The sequence below is a fragment of the Ceratotherium simum genome, chromosome 25 (assembly GCF_057802395.1).
Source record: "Ceratotherium simum simum isolate JZ-2026a chromosome 25, ASM5780239v1, whole genome shotgun sequence".
Classification (NCBI taxonomy): domain Eukaryota; kingdom Metazoa; phylum Chordata; class Mammalia; order Perissodactyla; family Rhinocerotidae; genus Ceratotherium; species Ceratotherium simum.
Genome location: NC_141924.1, coordinates 10,095,869 through 10,120,846, shown reverse-complemented (window position 1 = coordinate 10,120,846; position 24,978 = coordinate 10,095,869). Strand labels below are relative to the sequence as shown.

Genomic DNA, 24,978 nt, shown 5'->3' with positions numbered 1-24,978 from the left:
TTAAAGGCAGGTCTCAATGTACTTTTTTTCAGATGGAGAAACTGGGGCACAGAGCAGCTAAGAAACTTAGGAAGCGTCGATGACGTTTCTTGTAAACAAACAGAAGCTTGTTAACCCTCAGGAGCCGGCAGCCGAAACTCTCCGTAACCTTGAGCGCTCAAATCTCGCAGAACCTCGGGGGTGGGACCAAGTGGAGGAAGTCCCGCCCTCTAGGCTTCCGCTTCCGGCTTTGGTGGCCCTGTTCTCTCTGGTGGGGTTGTGAGTTCGGAATGGCGGCGAGCGGAGACCGTGGTGGGCAGCAGGCGGGTTGCGGGTATGACAGCTACCGCTCGCCGCTTGCCTCCCGCTACGCCAGCCCGGAAATGTGCTTCGTGTTTGGCGAGAGGTACAAGTTCCGGACATGGCGGCAGCTCTGGGTTTGGCTGGCGGAGGCCGAGCAGGTAACGGGCCGCCGGGCCGGGAGAGGCGGGCCCGCCCCAGCACGTGCCGGGCTCGGCGCAGAACGTGGGCCTAGCTGCCGGCGTCAGCTGCCGCGCTCTTTTCGGCCGGGTGTTCCCTTTCCGGAGGAGCTGCGGCCCCGGGAAGGCCAGGGCAGGAGGCCGGGAGCCGCCACTCGTCGCCTCGCGTGTTTCTAGTGCCCGAGGGTTAGAGACGCGGCGGCGAGAAGCGCAGTCTGTCGTTCAGGAATGAATCTTGGCGGTTCCCGCGGGAGTACGCGGCTCACCACGGACAAGGAGCGCTCGTTAAGTGCCGTTGTGCTCGTTTCTTTACACCTGTTTTCTCGTTTAACCCATAAAGACCTTGCAAAGTAGGTGATGCTCATAACAAGCAGGCGCGTTCGTTGCTCTAGGCCACGCATCCAGCTAGCTATTAATAGCGAACTGGGGTGTGAACCTGGGTTCAGTGCACAGCCTGAGCGCTGGGCCGCCCCCCCCTTCCACGGTGCCGCTGCAGTCGGTGGCGGGGCTGTCACTACGAAATCCGTGTTTTCTAGGCCACTCTCGCTTCGCGCGTCCACGTTTTGCCTCTGAGGAGGGAGAAGCAGAGGAGGGGTTTGTTAGATGGGATTTATGGATTCTTTGATACGAACGGCATGTAGAGCTATTCAGCCCAACGGTTTCAGAAATAGCTCCTGAGGGGCCTTCCCAGAGGAGTTGAAGGAAACTGGAGGTGATCCAGAGAACTGTAAAGTTTCGGAGGAAAAGGCCACAACAAACAAGATGGCAGTGTCCTCTCAAACGGCGTTAGGAAACCCCAAACAATCTGAGTAGGTGCCTAGGACCTGGTACAGTGGAACTCGCTACAAGGGAACTTTCATCCTGTATTTCACTACCACGTGGTCAAGAAAGTAAAGTGACGTAATAATAGATATTTTTATGGTGCGTACTGTGTGACAGGCACTGTTGTAAGACTTTACAGGAGACCGCCCCACAGCCTAGTGGTTAGGTTCGGTGTGCTTCGCTTTGGAGGCCGGGGTTCAGTTCGGGGTGGGACCTCAGCCACTCATCAGCAGCCATGCCGGGTTGGCGACCCACGTAAAAAAATAGAGGAAGATTGGCACAAATGTTAGCTCAGGGCAAATCTTCCTCACCAAAAAAAAAAAATTTTTTTATATGTTAATAGTTCGTTAGTCCTCAAAAGAACTCTTTATGGCAAGTACTATTTTACAGATGTTTTCCGGGTGATTGAATGGAGGTGCAGAGAGATTTCATAAACTGTTGGCTTTGATAACAACGGATGGTGGAAGAGGACATTAATAGTCTGTCGTCGTTTATTGCATTCTAGCATGTACTCTATTTTCTCTTTCATTTGATTCTCCATTATATAGATGAGGGTAGTGGCATTTAAAGACCTTGCCAGGGTCACCATGGCTAGTACATGGCTTCAAGCTAGAATTGAAATGTACTCATCTGAATATGTTTTCTTTCCTCTGCCTAGTCTGCACATTGCCTGAAATGCATACAATTTTGATAGAATCTCCTGGGTTTGGATTATCTATTAGAGTGTCAAAATTGGCAGCATAAATTACATAATCATTTAGTAGTTAACAAAAAAACTTGAGGAATGAGGGGGCTGGCCCCGTGGCTTAGCGGTTAAGTGCGCACACTCCGCTACTGGCAGCCCTGGTTCGGATCCCCGGCGCACACCAAAGCACGGCTTGTCCCACCATGCTGAGACCTTGTCCCACATACAGCAACTAGAAGGATGTGCAACTATGACATACAACTATCTACTGGGGCTTTGGGGAGAAAAAGGGAGAAAAAAAAGGAGGATGATTGGCAATAGATTTAGCTCAGAGCCAGTCTTCCTCAGCAAAAAGAGGAGGATTGGCAGGAATGTTAGCTCAGGGCTGATCTTCCTCACAAAAAAAAAAAAAAAAAAAACTTGAGGAATGAAAGATTAGGAGGAGTGCAGAAAATTAGGAGCAGGGAATGAATTTTGAGAGGATAACATTTCTAGGGGGTAGGAAGCAGTTTGTCCATGTTGCCTCCTGCTACTTTGCTCTGGGAGGAGCTCTGAGATGTCATATCTACTGGCCAAAGATAGGAGGCAGCTCTGCCACAGGTGGCTGCTGAGAACTTGAAATGTGGCTAGTGTGACTGAGGAACTGAATTTTTACTTTTTAATTTTAATCAGTTTAAATGTAAATAGCCACATCTGGCTAGTAGTTACCATCTTGGACAAGAAAGGTCTAAGTTGCAAAATCCTCACCAGGGCCAAGACTTGGGAGTGTCAAGTGAGGTTTGAATAAATTTGACCAATGTATATGTTCACCACTTGGATCCAGGGTTCTGAGTTGCCTGTGGGCTGCCAGCTGTTTTTTGCCAGCCTGATTTTTCCAGTGATAGATGAACGTAAGATGTTGATGTTTTTATATTTTCTAATCATAACTCCTGGAATTGCTTTCAGTTGCACTGAATTTCTATACATAATTTGTTGGCAAAACTACTTACAGCCTTTGTAATTTTGGTTTCCGAGTTTATCTGGGTCAAATGTAAAGCTGTGGCCTAGATTCCACACTTTGGGCATTTACGTGCCAAGCACTAAGGAGTAAGCAGTAAATACAGCAAATCTCCCCTCTCATGGAATATACGTTCTAGAGAGGCGGGCAGGCTAATACTTTGTGAAAAATGTCATGTGTGGGCCAGCCTGGTGGCATAGCGGTTAGGTGCGTACTCCACTGCGGCAGACCGGGGTTCGCTGGTTCGGATCTCTGGCGGGGACCAACGCACCGCTTGTCAAACCATGCTGTGGCGGCGTCCCATATAAAGTAGAGGAAGATGGGCGCGGATGTTAGCCCAGGGCCAATCTTCCTCAACAAAAAGAGGAGGATTGGTGACAGATGTTAGCACGGGGCTAATCTTCCTCACCAAAAAAAAAAAAAATGTCATGTGGTGGTAAGTACTCTGAATAAAATCAGGCTGAAAGGATAGAGAGTGACAGGGAAGAAGGATGTTTCACATTGAAGTCAAGAAAGACCTTTCTGAGAAGATGACATTTGAGCGTAGAGACCAGAACGTGTGAGGGAGGGAACCAAGCAGAGATACAGGGGCAGAAGGAACAAAGATCAGGATTACATTGCTTTATATATTGGAGTTTACTTAGAATATAATTTACTGTGATTCATTGAGAAAGTTGTCCCCTCCTCCCCGTGTACTTTTAGTTGCCCCAAATTTTAATTTAAGAATTGGGAGGTAGGGCATAAATGCTAACGTGAACCAACTTTTTTCTCAGTGTCAATTCAAATAATGGTGACACGTGAAGTTATTTTATTTTATTTTGCCTGTTCTGTAGACATTGGGTTTGCCTATCACAGATGAACAAATCCAGGAGATGAAATCAAACCTGGACAACATCGACTTCAAGATGGCAGCTGAGGAAGAGAAACGGTTACGACATGACGTGATGGCTCATGTGCACACGTTTGGCCACTGCTGTCCAAAAGCCGCCGGCATTATTCATCTTGGCGCCACCTCCTGCTATGTTGGAGACAATACGGTAAGGGCCCGTGTTCTTTGCTTTCCATTTAGGACTCAATCTTTACAATGCTTTTATAAATTTTATTTGGTTTTGTCCAGTTTTAGGAAGTGGCTCCATAGATCTTTAGTTTTCAGGGTATCTTAATGCTCAGGAATTCTCTGCTTTTGGCATCCTTCCAATCTAAACTATAAGCCCCTAATGACCTCCATAAAATAAGACCTACAGATACTGGTTATGCACTGGGATGCTGGACATAGGCCGAGGTCTTAACGTTTTAGTGGCCAAGGTAATTTTCCAAAGGGATTTTCTTTCCAAAGTCTTTTATAACTCTTTGCTGTGACTTCTGAAAAGAAAAAGGATTGCGTTATAACTCTCAAACAAAACCTTGAATTAGGGGCCGGCCTCGTGGCTTAGTGGTTAAGTGTGCGCACTCCGCTGCTGGTGGCCCGGGTTCGGATCCCGGGTGTACACCGACGCACCGCTCCTCTGGCCATGCTGAGGCCGCATCCCACATACAGCAACTAGAAGGATGTGCAGCTATGACAGACAACTATCTACTGGGGCTTTGGGGGAAAAATAAATAAATAAAATCTTTTAAAAAAAAAAACAAAAAACCTTGAATTAGCAAAAGCATCTTATAGTCAAACATGAAAAAGTAACAGCACACATTTTCCTAAGAGTTTACTAGGTGCCTGGCATGTTCTGAGCACTTTTTATGTATTACTTCATTTATTCTTAACAACCATAAGAGCTAGATGCTATTATCTCCACTTTTAGAGAGCTTTGTTGAGGTATAGTTTACATACTGTAAATTTACCCTTTTTAAATGTACAGTTCAATGAGTTTTAGTAAATGTATGCAGTTGTTCAACCTTCACCACACTCCAGTTTTAGAGCACATCCTCACCCCAAGCATTTCTCTCGTGGCTGTTTGCAGTCAATCTCCACTCCTGTTTCCAGACCCAAGCAGCCACTGACCTGCTTTCTGTCACTATAGTTTTGCCTTTTCTAGAAATTTCATATAAATGGAATCAGAATATGTGGTTCTTGGAATCTGGCTTTCTTATCCCCATGTCTACTGATGAGAAAACTTAAAGAGAGGCTCAAGAACTTGCCAGAGATTATGCAGCTATAAAGGATACAAGCCCAGGTGGAATGGCTCCAAACTGTGCTCTTAATCACAGTGCACCTGTGGGACCAGACGTTAGATTCCAGGTACACTTCCAGTTCAGAGGAAGCCACTAATTTTTATATTGTCCCAAAGACTTTTAGTCTTAGGTGGTACATAATTGAAGATATCTGTGTGTAATTGGTGAGTCAAATAATGGAAGAACAATAGTCCTCTCATTTAGAATATACTTTGTACATACTAAATAAATAAATTTTTAAAGAAAAGAGGCCAGCCCCATGGCTTAGCGGTTAAGTGCGTGTGCTCCGCTGCTGGCGTCCCAGTTTTGGATCCTGGGTGCGCACCGACACACCGCTTGTTGCGCCATGCTGTGGCGGCGTCACATATAAAGTGGAGGAACATGGGGGCTGGCCTGGGGGCGCAAGCGCTTAAGTGTGTGCATTCTGCTGTGGCGGCCTGGGGTTCGCTGGTTTGGATCCCAGGCGTGCACCGACGCACTGCTTGGCAAGCCATGCTGTGGCGGCGTCCCATATAAAGTGGAGGAAGATGGGCATGGATGTTAGCTCAGGGCTGATCTTCCTCACACACACACACACACACACACACACACACACTAAATAAGTAAATAAATAAATTTAAAAATATACTTTGTAGAAGTACCCAGTGTGTAGTTGGGCTCAACAATTACTGTCTCGTATAAGCGTGTGTTGAAGTTGCCTGAAATAGATCTTTTACCTCTCTCAAGAACAGCTTTAAATTTCCTAAACCTTGATGTTCTGGTTCTGGTTTTGTTAGCGATGATAGACATGAAAAAAGGGAGAGGAAACTAATCGAATGTAGCCTCTGGAAGCTTCTCAGAGACTCAGGCACTCTTCTCTGGGAAGATATAAACCTTGTTGACCTGGATGTCTCCAGTATTCAGGATGGGGGTTTACCCCTTAACTATTTTCCAGTCATTGTAGATACCACGTAAATTGGGTTTTATGAGTATAAAGGTTTTGTTCCTCATAGATCCCAGTAGTACTGCTCTCTAAGTTGGTGTGCTTTTGAAGCAGTAATCGGAAAAGAACAACTTCTGTTAGCATCTTCTGGCTTGCACAGTGGGTTGCTGATACTGAGATGGCAGCTAGCTGAGAAACCCAGTTGTGATGGCCCAAAAGTGTTATGTAATTTGTTTGGGCAAAGCTGTTTAATATAAGACCATTGCGTTTTCCTTTACAGGACCTGATTATTCTTAGAAATGCATTTGACCTGCTTTTGCCAAAGGTAAGGAGTTGACAGAAGTTTCCTACCAGCCCTAGATTCCCTCTGATAGGAAATGGCCACACCTATGGAAATCAACACGGCGTAAATCTAAATAGATTATTGTTTACTCAGGCAAATGATCCCATATCTAATGGAGAACTAATTGTCTCTTCTTGGGTTAAAACACTATACATGAATGCTTTTTAAAGCATAGCCTTTTAAATGAGGTGTAACCAGTGGCATGTTGCTGGATTACGTGGGTCAGATTTATGATTTTGTCTTGTTTTTCTGCATGAGCGTGTCAGTGGTCTTAAAATTGTGCAGAAAAGGTTTATAAGGCTTTTAAGATAGTTACCTCAGTTTTCGAACGTTGGTTGCTATGAACCCTTCAAGACACTTGAGGATACAATGATGAAAAGATATGACCTCTGCCTTCTATGAGCTGGAGGTCTAATTTTATATTAAATTGTCTAAAAGTTTAGTTCCTGATTATGTAATGAGCTCAACCTGACTCCACCCTCTTTCTACCACATGGTCTCTCTTACAGCTTGCCAGAGTGATCTCTCGGCTTGCTGACTTTGCTAAGGAACAAGCCGATCTTCCCACCTTAGGTTTCACACATTTCCAGTAAGTGATATGATTACTTCTTGGGAATTGGGCTTGTTTTTGTGCATCTGGCTTTCATTTATTCCTTCGGTTCTCCCTTCACGGAAACCTTGAAGTGAAGAATCTCAAAGTATAGCTTAAGCAGATAACTTGGGATGCTTATGAGGAATGAACCTGATACTTACCTTAAAAGCTATACTCGTGAGAGAGTAAATCTAATAGTTCATTTGGGAAGCGTTGGGAAATATGTATCAGGAGCCTTAGAAAGTATTCAAAGTCCTTGATTTAGTAATTACAATCTTGAGAATCTGGTCCAAGGAAGTAATCTAAATTATGGGAAAAGCTTTATGTACAAAAACCTTTGTTAAAATATTATTTATGATAGTAAGCATTGGAAACAGTCTAAATGTCCTACCATAAGAGAATAATTAAATAAGGTATAGTATATCCACGGGTTGGAATAGTACGCAGCCATTAAAATGATGCGTGTAAGGCTAATATCATGGAAATGTGCTTAGGTTAATGTTGAGATAAAGACAACATACAAGTTGTACAAATATTGGAAGAAATGACACCAAGAATTAAATATTGATTACTCTGGTTTATGAGATAACTGAGAAATTAAATTTTTTCCTTTTTGTACTTTTTTCATTATTTTATTTTATTTTTTTTTGTTTATTGTGGTAACATTGGTTTATAACAGTGTATAAATTTCAGGTGTACATCATTATACTTCTGTTTCTGCATGGATTACATCATGTTCTCATGTTTACCACCCAAATACTAATTACAACCCCTCACCACACACATGTGCCTAATTATCCCTTTCACCCTCCTCGCTCCCCTCTTCCCCTCTTCCCTTCTAGTAACCACCAATGTACTTTTGATTTTTAAAATGTGCAAGTAGGGCCGGCCCCGTGGCTTAGCAGTTAAGTGCGAGCGCTCTGCTGCTGGTGCCCCGGGTTCGGATCCCGGGCGCGCACCGACGCACCCCTTCTCTGGCCATGCTGAGGCCACGTCCCACATACAGCAACTAGAAGGATGTGCAACCATGACATACAACTATCTACTGGGGCTTTGGGGGTAAAAAAGGAGGAGGATTGGCAATAGATGTTAGCTCAGAGCCAGTCTCCCTCAGCAAAAAGAGGAGGATTAGCATGGATGTTAGCTCAGGGCTGATCTTCCTCACACACACACAAAAAAAACAGCTTTTAAATTTCCAAGATATCTTCCAGATTTGCACTTAAGTTCTCCTCTAGATTAAATTATTAATATAGAAACATCCTGAGGTTCAGAATTAAGTAATATTGTTAGATTCTGGTATTTTTGATAAATGGTACTATGGTGCAGTAAATCTTTCATCTCAAAACTAGCAGTCAGAATCTTGGGAGTCTTTTTTCTCACACGTACAAAATAAAAAGTGATTTTGTCCATTAAAAAAAAGAAACAGCTTTATTGAGATACAATTCACATACTACAAAATTCACCCTTTTTAAGTGTACGGTTCAGTGGTTTTTAGTATATTTACAGAGTTGTGCAGTCATCGCTGGCATATAATTTCAGAATATTTCCATAACCCCACCCCCGCCCAAACGTTAGCATTCTCTCCTGTTTCCTAGCCCCTGGCAGCCACTAATCCATTTCCTGTCTATGAATTTGCCTCTTCTGGGCATTTCATTTAAATAGAATCATACAGTGTTCATCCTTTTGTGACTGGCTTTTGTCACTTAGCATAATGTTTTCAGTGTTCATCCATATCGTGGCATGTATTAGTACTTCATTTCTTTTTTTCTGTGAGGAAGATCCAGCCCTGAGCTAACATCCATGCCAGTCCTCTTTTTGCTGAGGAAGACTGGCCCTGAGCTAACATCTATGCCCATCCTCTTCCACTGTGTTTGGGACACCGCCACAGCGTGGCCTGACAAGCGGTGCATTAGTGCGCGCCGGGGATCTGAACCCGGGCCACCAGCAGTGGAGCGTGTGCACTTAACCGCTACGCCACAGGGCTGGCCCCAATACTTCATTTCTTTTTACGGCTGAATAGTATTTCATTATATGGATATACCACGTTTTGTTTGTCCCTTGGTGAGTTGATAGATATTTGGGTTGTTTCCACTTTGTGGCTATTATGTATAATGCTGCTGTGAACAGATCCATGCAAATTTATTTATTTGCTAATACCAATAATCTATTAGCAGGATTTAGCAAGGAAAAACTACCTTGAGATTGATTTGGGGATATATTGTAGCTTGTGGTGTACCACCTATAGACATTCCTAGTAATGTTCCTATATGTCGCCAGTTGTCAGTGTCATTAGCCTAATAGAGAAATTCCATCTGAGATGGGCTAGGTTATCTGTTAGAACTCCGTCATTATTGTAGTTACTCATCATTATGTTTTATGTTCAGAAACAAACCTGCAGTGAGTTGATTTAGACTTTGGACTGGAGACAAAGCCATTAGCTATGGTGTTAGAGTCCTTTGGTTGTGTTGGGGGTTGTTCTCCACAGCGTGGCCGGCTCCTCATCAGATCTTGACTCCTCTCAAAGGCCTTCTTTTACTGCCAACCTACAGTAATGTTCTCTAGTGTTGTCATCCTCATTTTATTTTTTCATATTTTTCATTAAAAAATCAACGATTATCATGTTTGTTTACTTGTTTACACTACAGTGTGAGTTCCATTGGGCAGGGACCTTTTCTGTTTTGTTCTTTGTTGTATTTCTAAAACTGAGAACATGTTATATACTTTGCAAATGTTTGTTACATGAGTGTATATTTCTTGCCAAAGTCTGGAGATGAACAAAACAGACGTTGTCTCTGCCCTTATATTATATTGCTTCTCTCTCTTTTTTTTTTTTTTTGTGAGGAAGATCAGCCCTGAGCTAACATCCATGCTAATCCTCCTCTTTTTGCTGAGGAAGACCGGCTCTGAGCTAGCATCTGTTGCCAATCCTCCTCCTTTTTCTCCCCAAAGCCCCAGTAGATAGTTGTATGTCATAGTTGCATATCCTTCTAGTTGCTGTATGTGGGACGTGGCCTCCGCATGGCCGGAGAAGCGGTGCATCCGTGCGTGCCCGGGATCCGAACCCAGGCCGCCAGTAGCGGAGCGCGTGCACTTAACTGATAAGCCACGGGGCCGGCCCTATATTGCCTCTTGAAGATGAAGAAGGAGCTATGTATGTTAGGAGCCCATTAGTTTTATAACCTTTGAATATTTATAAATGACATGGACTCTTCTTGACTATTATTTACTCAAACTTTTTGGCTCTTGTTTTGTCTATACCAGTTTCTCCATTTCTTACTTTAATTCTTCCCCTTCCCAGGGGTAGCAGTGATTATTAGAAGTAATGAAGCTTTTATGAAGTAACTCCTTGGTTTGACACTTCTCTCTGTTCATTTTTGGGTTATTTCCAGACCTGCTCAGCTGACCACAGTTGGGAAACGTTGCTGTCTTTGGATTCAAGATCTTTGCATGGATTTCCACAACTTGAAGCGTGTCCGAGATGACCTGCGCTTCCGAGGAGTGAAGGGCACCACTGGTACTCAGGCCAGCTTCCTGGAGCTCTTCGAGGGAGATGACCAAAAGGTATTCTGAAAGTGACCTGGGGGACACACAAACTCAGTGGTGGGAGCACCACAAACAAAGCTGACCTCCAGGATGGTAGGAGAGATTGATCTCGTGACAAGTGGAGTCTTTGGACTGGAAAGGGTATGGAGGGCTGAAATCTGGGCAAGATGTTGAAGTACTCTCATACTAGACACACCTAAATTTCTACAGGCATGTCTTTTCTTTCCAAGGTAGAGCAGCTTGACAAGATGGTGACAGAGAAGGCAGGATTTAAGAGGTAAGTGGGAAAAGTGTTGGCCTCCCTATTAAATGATGAAAGGCCTGTGTTCGGTGTACCTCTAGATTTGACCTTAACTATTTTGGCTTTCTTCGTTTGTTCTTCCACCCATTTTATTCCATCTCTGGCCTGGGTTTTATTTTCTTATAGTCTGGATTCTATTTTCTCTTAATCTGTAAGAAAAAAGGAAACTACTTCTGAGATTTTTAGAATAGCCTTACCCATGTTGTTGCTGTTTTTGTTTCTTTACTGAGGGCCTCCAGTGGGTTAGTCTAAATCTGACCATTTTCATTGAGCCACCAGGCTGCAACAGTGGAACTTCTTCCAGGCACTTCCATTGGGCTGTGGCAGAAGGTGGGCTAACTAGACCATGTTTTCTTCTCAGGTCAGGACAGCTATCTGAGTATTAGTAAAGAGAGTGGAAGAACACTTTGCTCTAGGAGCAAGTTATCAGTGAGGTCATCTGGGCTCAATGTGACTTAGTATACTAATGAGATCAAGCTTTTGCTTAGGGTCTGTTTTTGCTCATTTGTTTTGTCAAATGTGACACTGTCACATTTTGAAATATTTTCACTTAACGGCTTTTTTCTATTTATTTTTAGGGCTTTCATCATCACAGGGCAGACCTATACACGGAAAGTGGATATTGAAGTGCTGTCTGTGCTGGCTAGCTTGGGGGCGTCAGTGCACAAGGTGAGTGGTGGTAGCTTGTGGAGGTGGGGATGAGAGCTCTGCACCACAGACAGACCAAATCAGCCTCAGACTTTTACCTAATCGTGTCTCGCAAGAGATGTCCAACACCTTTAACAATTTGGAGCCCATAAATAAAGCCTCTTAAATTAAGGTGCGTTAAAGGGGAGGACTGGTTTCGACCTTCTCATTAAAGTTCATCTTGCCGTTGTCTTTCCATGATATCTTAAGTAGTGTTTCACAAAAACATTTCCATGCTCCCTGAATTTGTCATCCCAGCTCTTCAGGAGCCAAGAGAAGTCTGAGTAAGATATTCTTCAGGAGCTCTTGGGGAGCACATGCTGATCTTGAGCTTAGCAACAGCACACCTAGAGAGCTCAGCTCCTTCCGTCTAGTCCCTGCTCCCAGATTCCTACATACCAAGAGTGTAGAATGATGCCTGTACTCCTGCTGTCCCCCAGATTTGCACTGACATACGCCTCCTGGCAAACCTCAAGGAGATGGAGGAACCCTTTGAAAAACAACAGATTGGTGAGTGTTGTGTGAAGATATGGGAGCACCACAGAGATGCTGGGAGGCTGGTGGGTGTGTGTTAATAGCTCACTCAGCAGCATGCTCGGGCACTGACTGTCCTCTGAAGTCTTGCTGCCTTTGCTTCTTGTCCTTGTACATCGATAGGCTCGAGTGCGATGCCATACAAGCGGAACCCCATGCGCTCAGAGCGGTGCTGCAGCCTTGCCCGTCACCTGATGACCCTTATCATGGACCCACTGCAGACAGCATCTGTGCAGTGGTTTGAGCGCACACTGGATGATAGTGCCAATCGGTCAGTAGAATGGGAATGTCACCTACAGCAAGTTGTGGGAAGGCAAAAGAGGGCCCTAGAAGCAGAAGGACATTTAGAGCATCTCTGCATTCCCTCTTTGTTTCAAAGAGCCCGGAGTGTAGCAGGGAGGCAAGAACATAGAAAGAACAGTGTGATAAGTGTTAGGATCAGAGTATGTGGGAGCAAAGAGGAGGGAGAAGTGATAGAGGAGTCGGGAAAGCTCCACAGAGGAGGTGATGCTTTAAGACTTAGAAATATAGGCATTTTTTAAAGACATTTAAGGTAAAATCGGGAGCATGTATAAAGGCTCAAAAGCAGAAGAAAGAACAGTTTATGGAGTTAGTAATAGTCGGGTAGCACTGGGGAATGGAGTTTATGTGGCAAGAGATGAGGTGGGACACGATTGTGGGTGATAACCAGTTTATGAACGGCCTTATAGGCCCTGAAAAGGAGTTTAGATATATTCTGAAGGCAGGTGGGTGTCAGCTGTGGTGTCTTGGCACAATGACATGTTGATTTAATTATGAGATGGATCAGAAGTAATTTGTAGCTACGAATATGGTACCAGCGTGCACATGGTTTTCTCATTTATGTGTATACTTATTTAAAGCAGATTCATATTGCTCGAATTTGCTTGCATTGTACTATGATTTCTTGAGTGGAAAAGAATATATAGTTAAAGGTAGCTCTCTGGGATCTGTGCATAACCCAGGGTTTCTCTGTGGAAATAAGATACATGAACTCATTCACAAGTCAACCATTGAATACTTTTTAGCAGGGTGTGACCTAATCAGATGTGCCTGCTAAAACACACGGCAGCAATTTGGAGAACCAGTTGTAAGGGGACGTGGATCTGGTCAGAATAAGTTAGGAAGCTACTTTAAAAATCCAGGTCCACGCTGGCATAGTGGCCGTGTGAATAGAGAAGGATATGGAGATAAAATCAATGACAGATTGGCCAGCCTTGGTGGTTGACTGGAGTGAGTATTAAGATGATTTATGGGGTGCTGGTGCCATTTACTGAGACAGGAGCTACACGGAGAAGAGCGGGTTTGAGATGGTGAGCAGGAGGCAGTGGGAGCTGGCTGAATTCAGTTTTGGGTTTGAGGTACCTACAAATCAACCAGGTGGAGCTCTCCAATTGGGTATATGGCCAAGTGGTCTGGACTAGAGGTGATAGATTTGAGGGTTGTCAGGATATTGAGGTAGTTGAAGTCATGAGATTGAAGGAAATTGTCCAAGTACTTAGTACATATGGCATGCGAAGTCAGTAGGGCAGCTTCTTGGGACACACCGTACATTTCACTAAAATTATTTTGTTTAAAGAGGTAACTGAATAGGCTGTTTTGTTTTCTAGACGTGTCTGTTTGTCCGAGGCATTTCTCACCGCAGATACTATATTGAACACGTTGCAGAACATTTCTGAAGGATTGGTGGTATACCCCAAAGTAAGAGGCCTCAATTAAAAAGTGAAATATTAGGGAGGGGTCGAAATGTGGGAAGGGGAGTGTAACCTTTTCCTGCTCTGGAGTGAGCTATATTCTGGTCCAATAGTTCTTCCCAACTGGAGCTCATCCTTCAGGTTGTGACATAAGCTCTAGGGAACTAACTCTTTGGAATTCATGATTTTATTTATTTATTTATTTTTCCCCCAAAGCCCCAGTAGATAGTTGTATGTCATAGCTGCACGTCCTTCTAGTTGCTGTACGTGGGACGCGGCCTCAGCATGGCCGGAGAAGCGGTGCATCGGTGCACGCCCGGGATCCGAACCTGGGCTGCCAGTAGCGGAGCACGCGCACTTAACCACTAAGCCATGAGGCCGGCCCTCTGTGGAATTCATAGACATGTCTATAGAAAAGGGAAAAAGAAGTACTTTGAATTGGCTTGAACTGTCTGCCAGCATGAACCATCACCTCTGGTGACACTGGCAAAGCCGACTCTTCTCTTTGCCTGTTTTTAAGTTTCTGAGGCAGATGGGTTCGTTTCCATCATATACTCAGCTCTTGAGGTTGAGCACTGAAATTTAACAAACTTAAGGTTTTAGGAATCATCCCGATGAAGCAACTTTTAAGTTTACTTAAATCAACTTTTCTTTTTTAAATCAAATAATACTCTGAATTAGTAAGAAAACTGAAAAATATGGTGTAGAATAAAACAATCCATTCTACTTTCTTCGTAAATATGGTAGTTCATGTCCTTGCTGTGCATTTTGCTGATCATAGTTGATATCTTAGTGTGTGTATTACTTTGTAACCCTGAGGCATCTTTCGTGGCCCTTCATTCATTTTTCTAGGTAATTGAGCGGCGCATTCGGCAAGAACTGCCTTTCATGGCCACAGAAAACATCATCATGGCCATGGTGAAAGCTGGGGGTAACCGCCAGGTTTGTAACCTGTCATGTTTCTGGGTAAATTGAAAGTGCACCTTTAGTCCTGCTCTCCCCGCTGAAGGAAAGTGTTTCTGTCCTTACCTTCAGTCATGGTATTGGTACAGAACAGTGACCACATTCTGTCATGAAACAGGCTTATCTCTGGAGGGTGATTGTGGTGAACTCAATTTATTAAAAGTGAATCTCTTAATCACTTATAGAAAAGGTCCACTCTTAGTGAAGGAATAAGGTCTGAATTTTCATAGGAAATTATGGGAAGTGGGCAGGACACAAGAGCAGGTGGTCCATGAGGCTTTAGAGGAGCCATCTCGAGGTGGACATCCACTTGTGGTTCATCCTAGGATGTGGTCAGAGAGTCAAGATCTTGGTGAGTCAGACTGTGAGGGGAAGCACCTCAGCTTGGGCCTTTGTGTGTGTGTGTGTGTGTGTGAGGAAGATCAGCCCTGAGCTAACATCCGTGCTAATCCTCCTCTCTCTGCTGAGGAAGACCGGCTCTGAGCGAACATCTATTGCCAATCCTCCTCCTTTGTTTTTTCCCCCCAAACCCCAGCCCCAGTAGATAGTTGTATGTCATAGTTGCACATCCTTCTAGTTGCTGTATGTGGGACGCGGCCTCAGCATGGCCAGAGAAGCGGTGTGTCGGTGCGCGTCTGGGATCCGAACCCGGGCCGCCAGCAGTGGAGCGCGCGCACCTAACCGCTAAGCCACGGGGCCGGCCCTCAACTTGGGCTTTGTGTAACAGCTATAGACAGCGTGAGTGTGAAGTGTCAGATGACTTTTAGGACATTCGGATGCCCTGTTAGTGAACCAACAATACCTCACTGTCTTCCCAGGATTGCCATGAGAAAATTAGAGTGCTTTCCCAGCAGGCAGCTGCTGTGGTCAAGCAGGAAGGGGGTGACAATGACCTCATGGAGCGTATCCAGGCCGATGCCTACTTCAGTCCCATTCACTCCCAGTTGGACCAGTTACTGCATCCTCCTCCTTTCACCGGTCGTGCATCCCAGCAGGTAAGTATCAGAACGCTTCTGTGGTGCTGCAGTCTTCCCCAGATGACCTCTTTTTACACTGCTCGCCACAGAACCTGGAATGCTGTCTCTAATATTTCTGCTTTATAGGAGGTATGATGAGAATGGGGCTAGTTAGAATCCAGAGCAGGTTGCTGGCTAAAATGTAAAGATTTGGTTGTTTTGAGCTGCCTTAAGTATTTCTCCTGTGGATTTCTCTGAATTCTCTTTTGGTCTAGAGCATGTGGTATAATGGACAAAGATTGAGTTTTACTATCAGATAAATGTGGGTTCAGTCCTGACTTCTGGCGTTTACTGGCTGACGTATCTCATAGGGTTGTTGTGTGGATTGAAAGCCCTAGCGTAGTGCTTCGTGCATAGTAACTATTGAGTAAATGTTTGTCATTTTTCCTCTTGGAGACTACAAGAGTTAATTCAAAAACATTGAATACAGATGAGGTGCTCAGTCTGTGTTGGGGTACTGTGTTTAATTCTGGGGCTTTAAAGATGAATAGATAATCCTTTTCTTGAGGGAGCTCAAAACTTAGTGGTGAAAACTTGTAAATAGGTCATTGTAATACCAAGCAGTACATGCAGGAATTGAGGGAAGCACATCTTTTTTGGGATCACAAAGGAGGAGACAATCCTAGAATAGTACAAGTTGGGAAAGACTTCTTGGAAGACTTGACATCTGAGCCGAATCTTAGGGACAAGTAGGAGTTAGCCTGGGAACACCAGGCTGAGAGGAGATGGCAAATACATAGACGTCCAGCATGGGAGAGAAACTATAATCATTTGAGTGTTGCCGGAGTGTCAGGTGCCCCAGAAGTAGTTACAGGATTTAAAGCTGAAGACGGACAGGAGTTTGTCATTTGTATTCAGATCACTCTGGTGTTTTGGATTTGAAAGACTTAAACTGGAAGTAGGGAGACCAGTAAGGAGGCTGCTGCAGTGGGCTGAGCAGTCGATGATGGGCTTTGAGCCAAGGCATTGGGAGATACAGATGAGGAGAGAGATTTGAGGGCTGTTAAGGAGGTTAATCACTTGGCAGCTGGTTGAATGAGGAGGAGGGAAGAAACAGTGATTTTAGCTTGGGTGTCTGGGTGGAGAATGGTGGGACCAACCGAGAGAACACAGGCTGGGCTGGTTTGTGGGGAAGGATAGCTTATGTGGGCATGGTAGGCTGAGCTACCTGTATCTAGGGAATTTCTGACAGGAAATTGAGAAAAATAGAAGTTCAGTGGTGGAGTAAAACCTTTATCAAATCAGGTCTCAGTGATATAAACTGACATTGAAAAAAAATTATTACCAAAATTTACATCTTATTGTTTCCTTTTGTCTTATATTTGCTTTCCTCTTTGGCAGGTACAGAGATTCTTAGAAGAGGAGGTATATCCCCTGTTAAAACCATATGAAAGTGTAATGAACGTGAAAGCAGAATTAAATCTGTAGAGCTGGAAGAGAATTAAACAAAAAATCATTGTTGGCTTTGTTAACTTTTATTGCCTAGTCATGAAACCTATTACTTTAGTGCCCTGTTTTACCCCAAGAATTGTTATCTTAAATGAATAGAGCACTGTTTTCTTTCCATGGTACTTTCACATTTCTCAAGATTTACAAGGCGGAAATAAATTGCATCATAGTTGGACTTCATTTTTCACAGCAACACAAACTTGCATAATAAATGTAGGTCATAGTTTGCTCTCTGTTCTTTCAAGGCATATTTTCCAGGTAGTTTGGTCCTTTTCACATGTTCACTTGATTGTGTGGCAGTGAGCAAATTCCTGGTCCTCTCTTCTGAAGGGGGATTTGATCTGGACCTAGCAAAATGACCTGGACCTAGTGATTCAATATGGTTGGATACCTTCATTTCAGTTATATTTGGCTAAATGAGTAAATTTGGAGCTACAATCAGTTCTTAAAGAAACTGATGTATGTGATCATCAGGCTTACTCAGCTTTATGTCCGCCCTCATTTCATCTTTTGATAAGACTCCTATATCAAGGAAATGCTAATTGGGTGTGTTGATTTCATCAAGGCATTTGACAGTCTTTAATCCTGGTTACACAGATCGATAGCTGATTGAACCAGATGTAGCCAAAGAAGATCGAGTTATGCATTCTCACCCACCTCGAGGGAGGGCACTGGTGTCATGCTGCAGGCCTCTGTCAGTAGCCCTGTCTCATTCTACAGTTTTTCAGCATTGATAAAAATGAAATCTTATTTATCAGATGACACAAAACTAGGACAATTAACCAATACATTTATTTGGTAAAATAACTAAGATTTCTTCTAACCTAAATAAATTGAAATGATGTGGCCAAAACTAAGAAGAAAAAATTAAGATAAATGTAAATAAGTTAACCTTAAACTCAGTATGCACCAGATATGGTTGCCAGTGAGATAGGACAGTTTTAAGATGTGTTAATGGTTGTATGTGTCCAGAAAAGCCACCAGAGTCTTAACTGCTCCACACTCATGGCATTATGTTCAATTTTGGACACCCAGTCTGAGGAACAGAGACTGGAGTGCCAACCTCCAAAGAAGACCTTAACAGATAAGGAGAGGTGAAGGAATATTATGGCTCCTTCTCCGATAGGAGAAAACTTGTGAATGCTTCCAGTACTGTTGTGAGGAGGAAGAATGACTTGATTATCTGTTATTCCAAGAGACATGACTGAGACCCATACCCATTGTTGAGAGTCGGAGGCTAGACGTTGGAGCTGCTGTGAGTTAGTGATTCTCCCCCCACCCTACCCCTTCAGGTCAAGCAGAAGCCAGAAGTCTACCTAGTTAACACGAATGGGAATGTGAGGAAGGAGAGGCTGAATTGCCTCCAATTGTATCTACAAAGGTGGCCAGAAGTAAAGAGCTCAACCTAGTAGAAGGAAAGGGGACTAGAAGGAGGCAGTCCTTAAAACCAGATTCTAAATACAGTTACAAAAACAGTTTGATTACTCGCTTATTCCTCTCTTGTGACAATCTTGAAGCAATGTTAGAAACTCTTAGGTCTGGCACAAGGAATTAAGCCATTGGACTCTGGTCAAGCATTCTGTCTACTTCTCTGGTATGGGCCACTTAAGAGGAAGCGGCTACTATCAGTGTGTCTGTGTATCTGTAGACTGAGAACTTACATTACTGCCAGACACACTGGGGATATCAGGTACCATGGATTTTAACTAATAAATTTCCTCATAGAAAATAAGGAAGTAAGATAACAGTCTTGTTCTGACAATTCTGAACTCATGGTGATTTGGCTGGTTTTTCCTGGGATGTTTTGGTGGGTTTGTTGTATCTTTCCTCTTTCATTCTCGTTTGTATATGCTTGTGATATTTTGTGTGTGTGTGTGCTGAGGAAGATTTGCCCCGAGCTAACATCTGTTGCCAATCTTCTGCTATTTTGTATGTGGGTCACTACCACACCATGACCACCGACTAGTGGTATAGGTCTGCGCCTGGGAACCAAACCTGGGCTGCTGAAGCAGAGCATGCCAAACTTAAGCACTAGGCTATGAGGTTGGCGCCTATGCTTGTGATATACTCTTAAGTGCAATTTTGTTACCTGATCTTATTTTCCCATTTAATATTGTAATTTAAAGGCATTTGTATGGGCTATAGGTTGGCTGAGAAGAGAGAACACTCATGCCTTCTCGAAGATTAGATTGCATTCAGTTAACCAGTGATGCAAACTCCAGGATCTGAACCATCCAGAAATCAGGGTCTGGGTAGACTGTGGGACAACCGGCTTCTGTTCAGCTGCAGTCAGTCACCTAGGCACATATTGCCCTCTTCCCCTGGCTGATGGTAGATTTCATTTGATAACCAGGAAAGTTTAGCACAGAGGTCATATGCCTCCAGAATGGTGACGTAAATCCTGGATGGATGTGAGGGTTAGCTGACTGAAATTGCATAATGTAGGGTCTGACATGAAGAAGGTACTCAGAAAATGTCATTTGCCTTTCTGAGCCTGGGAACGATCACCAACTCTTCCTTGGTATGGTCATTCAGGAGCAGGATGCTGCTGTTGATTTGGTTTGCCTGCCATGGAACAGAGTACACCCTGAACTTGAACCAGAACCACCCAGAGAATGGGAAATGAGGCAGCATAAAAAATAAATATAGGAAAGTTAAAAAAAAAAAAAGCTGAGGGGCCGGCCCCATGGCATAGCGGTTAAGTGTGTGCGCTCCGCTGCTGGCGTGCACAGACGCACTGCTTGTCAGGCCATGCTGTGGCGGCATCCCACATAAAGTGGAGGAAGAATTGGCAAGAATGTTAGCTCAGGGCCAGTCTTCCTCAGCAAAAAGAGGAGGATTGGCATGGATGTTAGCTCAGGGCTGATCTTCCTCACCAAAAAAAAAAAAAAAAATGCTGAAAAGCTGTGTAATGAAATAAGTGTAGTTTCTTGGATGATGAGTTTAAGGTGATTTTTATTTTCTTTTTGCTTGTGTGTATTTTCTCAAGTTTTTTAATGCAATTTTTATTTAAATTGTAAATTTTAGAGTAGTTTTAGGTTTACAGAACAATTGCAAAGATAGTACAGAGAGGTTGTACATACCCTATGCTTGGTTTTCCCTGTTATTAGCATCTTATGTTAGTATGGTACAGTTGTCACAGTTAATGAACTAATATTGATACATTATTTTTTTTTTTAAAGATTTTATTTATTTTATTTTTTGCCCCCCAAAGCCCCAGTAGATAGTTGTATGTCATAGCTGCACATCCTTCTAGTTGCTGTATGTGGGACTCGGCCTCAGGATGGAGGGAGAGGTGGTGCCTCGATGCGCACCCGGGATCCGAACCCAGGCCACCAGCATTGCAGCACGTGCACTTAACCACCAAGCCACAGGGCCGGCCCTATTGATACATTATTAAATAAAGTCCTTAGTTTTTTGTTTTTTTTAAGATTTTATTTATTTATTTTTTTTCCCCCCAAAGCCCCAGTAGATAGTTGTATGTCATAGCTGCACATCCTTCCAGTTGCTGTATGTGGGATGCGGCCTCAGCGTAGCCGGAGAAGCGGTGTGTCGGTGTGTCGGTGCATGCCCGGTATCCGAACCCGGGCCGCCAGCAGCGGAGCGCGCGCACTTAACCGCTAAGCCACGGGGCCGGCCCGAAAGTCCTTAGTTTTTAACTGATGTCCTTTTTCTGTTCCAGGATCCTATCTGGGACAGAAATTACATTCAGTCATTATAACATTATTTTTTAGAGACCAGAATTTATATATATTACTTACCAGTTATGTTCTTTATCAGAGATGTGGTCTAATGGACACAAAATTTAGCTCATAAATTTAGTTAATTTTGAACATAACTAGAAGTCAAAGTAGAATTTGGTTTTTCCATTCTGGATCTGGTGTGACCTTATCCTTACCTCATTAAGTGCTGTATTCAGAGAAGCTCTTAGAGGCCAAATTTCTGAGAAAATAGTTTAAGTAGTGAGTATGGGTGGTAATTTACCTTCATGAAAAGCCCAAACTCAGAAAGGAACTGAGGTGGGTTTCTGGCCCAGATTTCAAGATGAGCACTTCATTGGACAAGATGATCTGTAGGTGACTACTTGGACGAAAGGTCAAATGAGGAATGAGATTTTGGGTGGATGAAAACAAGGCCCTCTATATTTTCTCATTTAACGAGGCCCTTTGGCATTGGAAGAGCCGTGTTTGACCGCCCTTTCAGATTCTGATGTCTTCCTTGGTACTGCAAGTTCTCGTATCTTTGTGGGAGTGTTGGGCCTTCCTCTTCTAGCGTGGGCCAGAAATTGTGGTTAGGTAGCATCCAGCCCAGGCTGGAGTGGAAGGAGGGGTTTGAAGGGATCCCTGGGAACTGCTGCAGACCCTTGTGTCCTTAATTCCCACAAGGGATTTCTTAGGAAATAACAAGCTCATATCCAATAGTGGTCTCAAGTGGCCACATGTGAGATCGGGAGGGAGACGAGCCATGAATGCTGCGAGTGAGTTTCCATCCATGAATGACTTAGCCTTTCATTGCTATGGCTCTAGGGCACTGAGAAGTTTAAAACTGGGAAAGTGTTATACCTCTCCCATGGCTTTAAACTTTGAGAAGTTGTAATTAGGATAGTGCTGGTTTTAAGAGTACAGGCCAAGTATATTTAAAATATATACTGCAGAAATCCAAACACAACAGATCGCAGAAGGATTCGTCCCATAGTTTCTTAAATAACTGAGTTGCTCATTTCCTTCAAGGAAAAAAAGGGTAAAATAATATATTTATACTTCACATTTAGAAGGCTTCGTTTCTTTAGTGATAACCTGGAGGAAATAAGTATTTACAAAATATTTTGTTTCTGATCCAGGTTTCATACTATAACAAATAGTTTTTTCAGCACTCTACTGTGTATTGGGAATATAGTGGTGAGCAAGACAGTCTGCCCTCCTGGAGCTTACGGTTCCAGTGCAGGAAACAGACTACACAGAGTGGTGAGTGCCTCCTCAATAATGGGACATACATAATGCAGCATTTGAACACGTGTCAAGTTCATTAAGCTCCACTGAGAAAAGGTGCTCTTGAAATGTGACTTCAACCAGAAATCCACACTGCTTTCCTTGGTTTTTAGCTCCCTTGGTTTAAGCATCTTGTAATTCACTCTTCATCATGTTGCAGAAGCTTCTTTTCTCACCTATGTGGTACTTGGCTGAAGTACTTCAATATATCAGCTCCATCTACCTTCATATGACATGAATTGAGAGGGGCCCTGCCTTGGGTGCTGTCCTAGGAAGCTTTTAAGAATTTGGCATTTTTCTTTCTTTTGTTGTCTGACTAATGGAGGCTACATGTGTATAAGGAATTCTTACACAGCATTTATGAGTAAGAAGGTTTCATACAATTGTTAGCTAGTCTACCATTCCTAAAACGGAGGTACTCATTTTCTGTCTCTTGTGGCCTTTAGACCTGCCCAGTATTCATGTCTGACAGATGTTCCACTGGAACCAGAGGAGGGCTGGAAACTATATTTGGCAACAGCATTGACAAGTCCTTAGTTCCTTGTTAAGTCCGGAGGGAAAGAAGGCAAAAATGAAATGCTAATGCTTTATTGCAAAAACCTAAGGGGTCTGTGCTGAAACTAAGCATTGTTCAGCCATTGAGTTTTGACACCTCAGCTTACCTTACAACTATCTCAAGAAATTGTGTTTTCCCATAAAGATAAATTTAAGAAATATAGCCTGTGCGTACAAGTTGTGAGATGAGAGAAAAAGGATGTCACCACACTAAAAAGGCTGGAATTCATTGCTCTACAACGATTTTTTTTTTTCCTCAAGAAAGCAGAATTTGAGAGAGACAGTGGTGTGGTTGGGAAGAAAAATGAACTTGGCCACAGAAACTGGGTTCAGATCTCTGCTCTGCCACTTACTAGTTCTCTTTATTTTGACCAGGTCCACTGTAAAATTTGAATGGTAAAATTCACCCTGCTTTCAGCAGAGGAGTGCTATGAATAACTGAAAGTGCTCTGTAAAGTGAGCATAACACCGTGGGGTCGTGACTGAGACTGCCTTACTGTGTTTTGTAGGCGCTGGCTGTGGTTCCCATTCATTCACCCTGACACCAGCCTGGAACACCATTTGGAACCCACGCTTACATTAAGTAGTAGCTCTAAAACTAAATTCATATCGCTTCAAAGTAGGGTGAAATTTCTGGAGAACATTCCTGTGACACTATTGTAGCCTTTGGTGACCTTTCTAAAAGGTGGCAAGCACGATTTTTCAAGCTAGAGCCTGATGTCAACTAGGACCCAGATATTGAATGGAGATGGGCCCACTAGCTTCCTGGACTGTTCATTTGTACTGTGCTTTAACGTTTTCTCAAACAGCATCTAGTTCTCACACAACCATAAGTTCACATTCTCATTTTATGGATGAGCTAAATGTCAGCGTGGTTGAGTGACTCAAATGAAGGCCTCCTACTACACCCACTGTGCTATACATGCCCGGAGAGAATTTCTTGGGCATGACCTCAACAAATTTGTTCCAATTTGTGGCTCATTCCAAGTCTTGTGAATTGTGTAAGAGTGGATCATGCTGGTCTAGGACTGGTTCTGTACACCCGTAAGAAGGCACTTAAATATTTAGAAAATGAGCATCAAGTAAGGGCCACTCCTTCCCAGAGCCCTGCAGCGTCTATCCACCCATCCTGACCGCTGGTCCACCGCATGTTGCCCTAAACTCCTCGGGCTGCGGCGCAGACGGGAGGCAGTGGGCATAGCTAGGCTAAAACTGGGCTTCGAAGGCCGCCTGTGCCCCTCCCCCGCCGGGGGACCGGGGCTTGGCTCTGGAACGAGGCTCGCTTGCGCGGTCCGCGGTGGCACAGACCCTGCGGCCGCTCGCGCCCGGCGGACCGCAACGACTACAGCCCCCAGCCTGCCCCGCGACCGCCCGCTCGGCCCGGCGCGCGTGCGCGCTGGCGCCGCCGAGCGCTGACTGGGTCCGAGTCGCTGAGCCGCGGAGTCGTGAGCCCGACCGCGTTGGCGCTGAGGTGGCAGGGACTGGCGGCGGCGGGGCAGCTGGACATCCCCTGTGGGGCGGGTGAGTCCGGAGCGAGAGGTCGGCTGAGACTCGCTGGGCCTGCGGGGCCCGGCGCCCTCACTGCCCCTCCGGTGTGGATGCGGGGGCGGCTGTGGACAGACGGACGGACGGACGGACTGACGGGCTGAAGGGGTCGAGGAGGGGAGAAGCACTGCCCCCGGCCGCAGAGAGCGGGGCGGCCGCACCTGGCTCATGCGGCGTGTGGGGTGGGGGCTCCGGCCGGCGGCGGCGGCAGCGCGGGCTCTCGCGGTCCCGGCGCGGGGCCTGCGGGCGGAGGCGGTGCTCGGACCCGCGCCCCCCCGTCCCGCTCGGGGAGGGGAGGAGGGGGAGGGACCCCCAGGAGGCCCAGCCTGGCCCAGAGGGAGGTGGGGGCCGCTGCGCCGGGGCGCAGGTGCCCGGGGGGCTCGGGCCCGATACACCCCACCCCGGCAGCTGGGAGCGGTTTTTCAGAGACCGCACCTAATGCCGGGCTTCTTTTTATTTTTTTGGAAGAACGGCTGCCTCGGGTACATTTACAGCAGCAAACTCTTCCTCAGATGTAGCTTGTGACTTCACTTTAAAGATTCAGGTCAGGTCCGGGGTCAGGTTCAGGTTCGGGCCGAGACTCGGAACACACTGTAAAATGTGTTTGTATTTTAACTTTGGGGAAATTGAGGCATGTTTTAGCTAGAATCACCCAGTGGGGTTAGGATTGGAGTTTTGAAAATTATTCTCCTACTTAGTTT

At 44.6% G+C, this 24,978-nt stretch overlaps 2 protein-coding genes across 4 annotated transcripts in view; both read left to right on the top strand.

Moving 5' to 3' along the window:
- The first annotated feature begins 243 nt into the window (after nt 1–243).
- On the top strand, nt 244–17,369 carry ADSL (adenylosuccinate lyase). The gene is made up of 13 exons (XM_004437886.3): nt 244–440; nt 3,796–3,999; nt 6,331–6,375; nt 6,902–6,981; nt 10,374–10,545; nt 10,758–10,804; nt 11,407–11,497; nt 11,956–12,025; nt 12,173–12,320; nt 13,678–13,768; nt 14,614–14,703; nt 15,543–15,719; nt 17,082–17,369. Exons 1-13 carry the CDS (start codon nt 270–272, stop codon nt 17,166–17,168), a joined length of 1,473 nt encoding a protein of 490 aa, XP_004437943.1. The 5' UTR covers nt 244–269; the 3' UTR covers nt 17,169–17,369.
- A 6,764-nt stretch (nt 17,370–24,133) lies between these two features.
- The window catches only part of SGSM3 (small G protein signaling modulator 3), a 45,519-nt gene continuing 44,674 nt past the window's right edge, over nt 24,134–24,978 (top strand). For all 3 annotated transcript variants that reach the window (XM_087448892.1, XM_004437887.3, XM_087448893.1), the window contains exon 1: nt 24,134–24,253. The gene's annotated coding sequence lies outside the window, so the exon portion shown is untranslated. The remainder of the gene's footprint in view (nt 24,254–24,978) is intronic.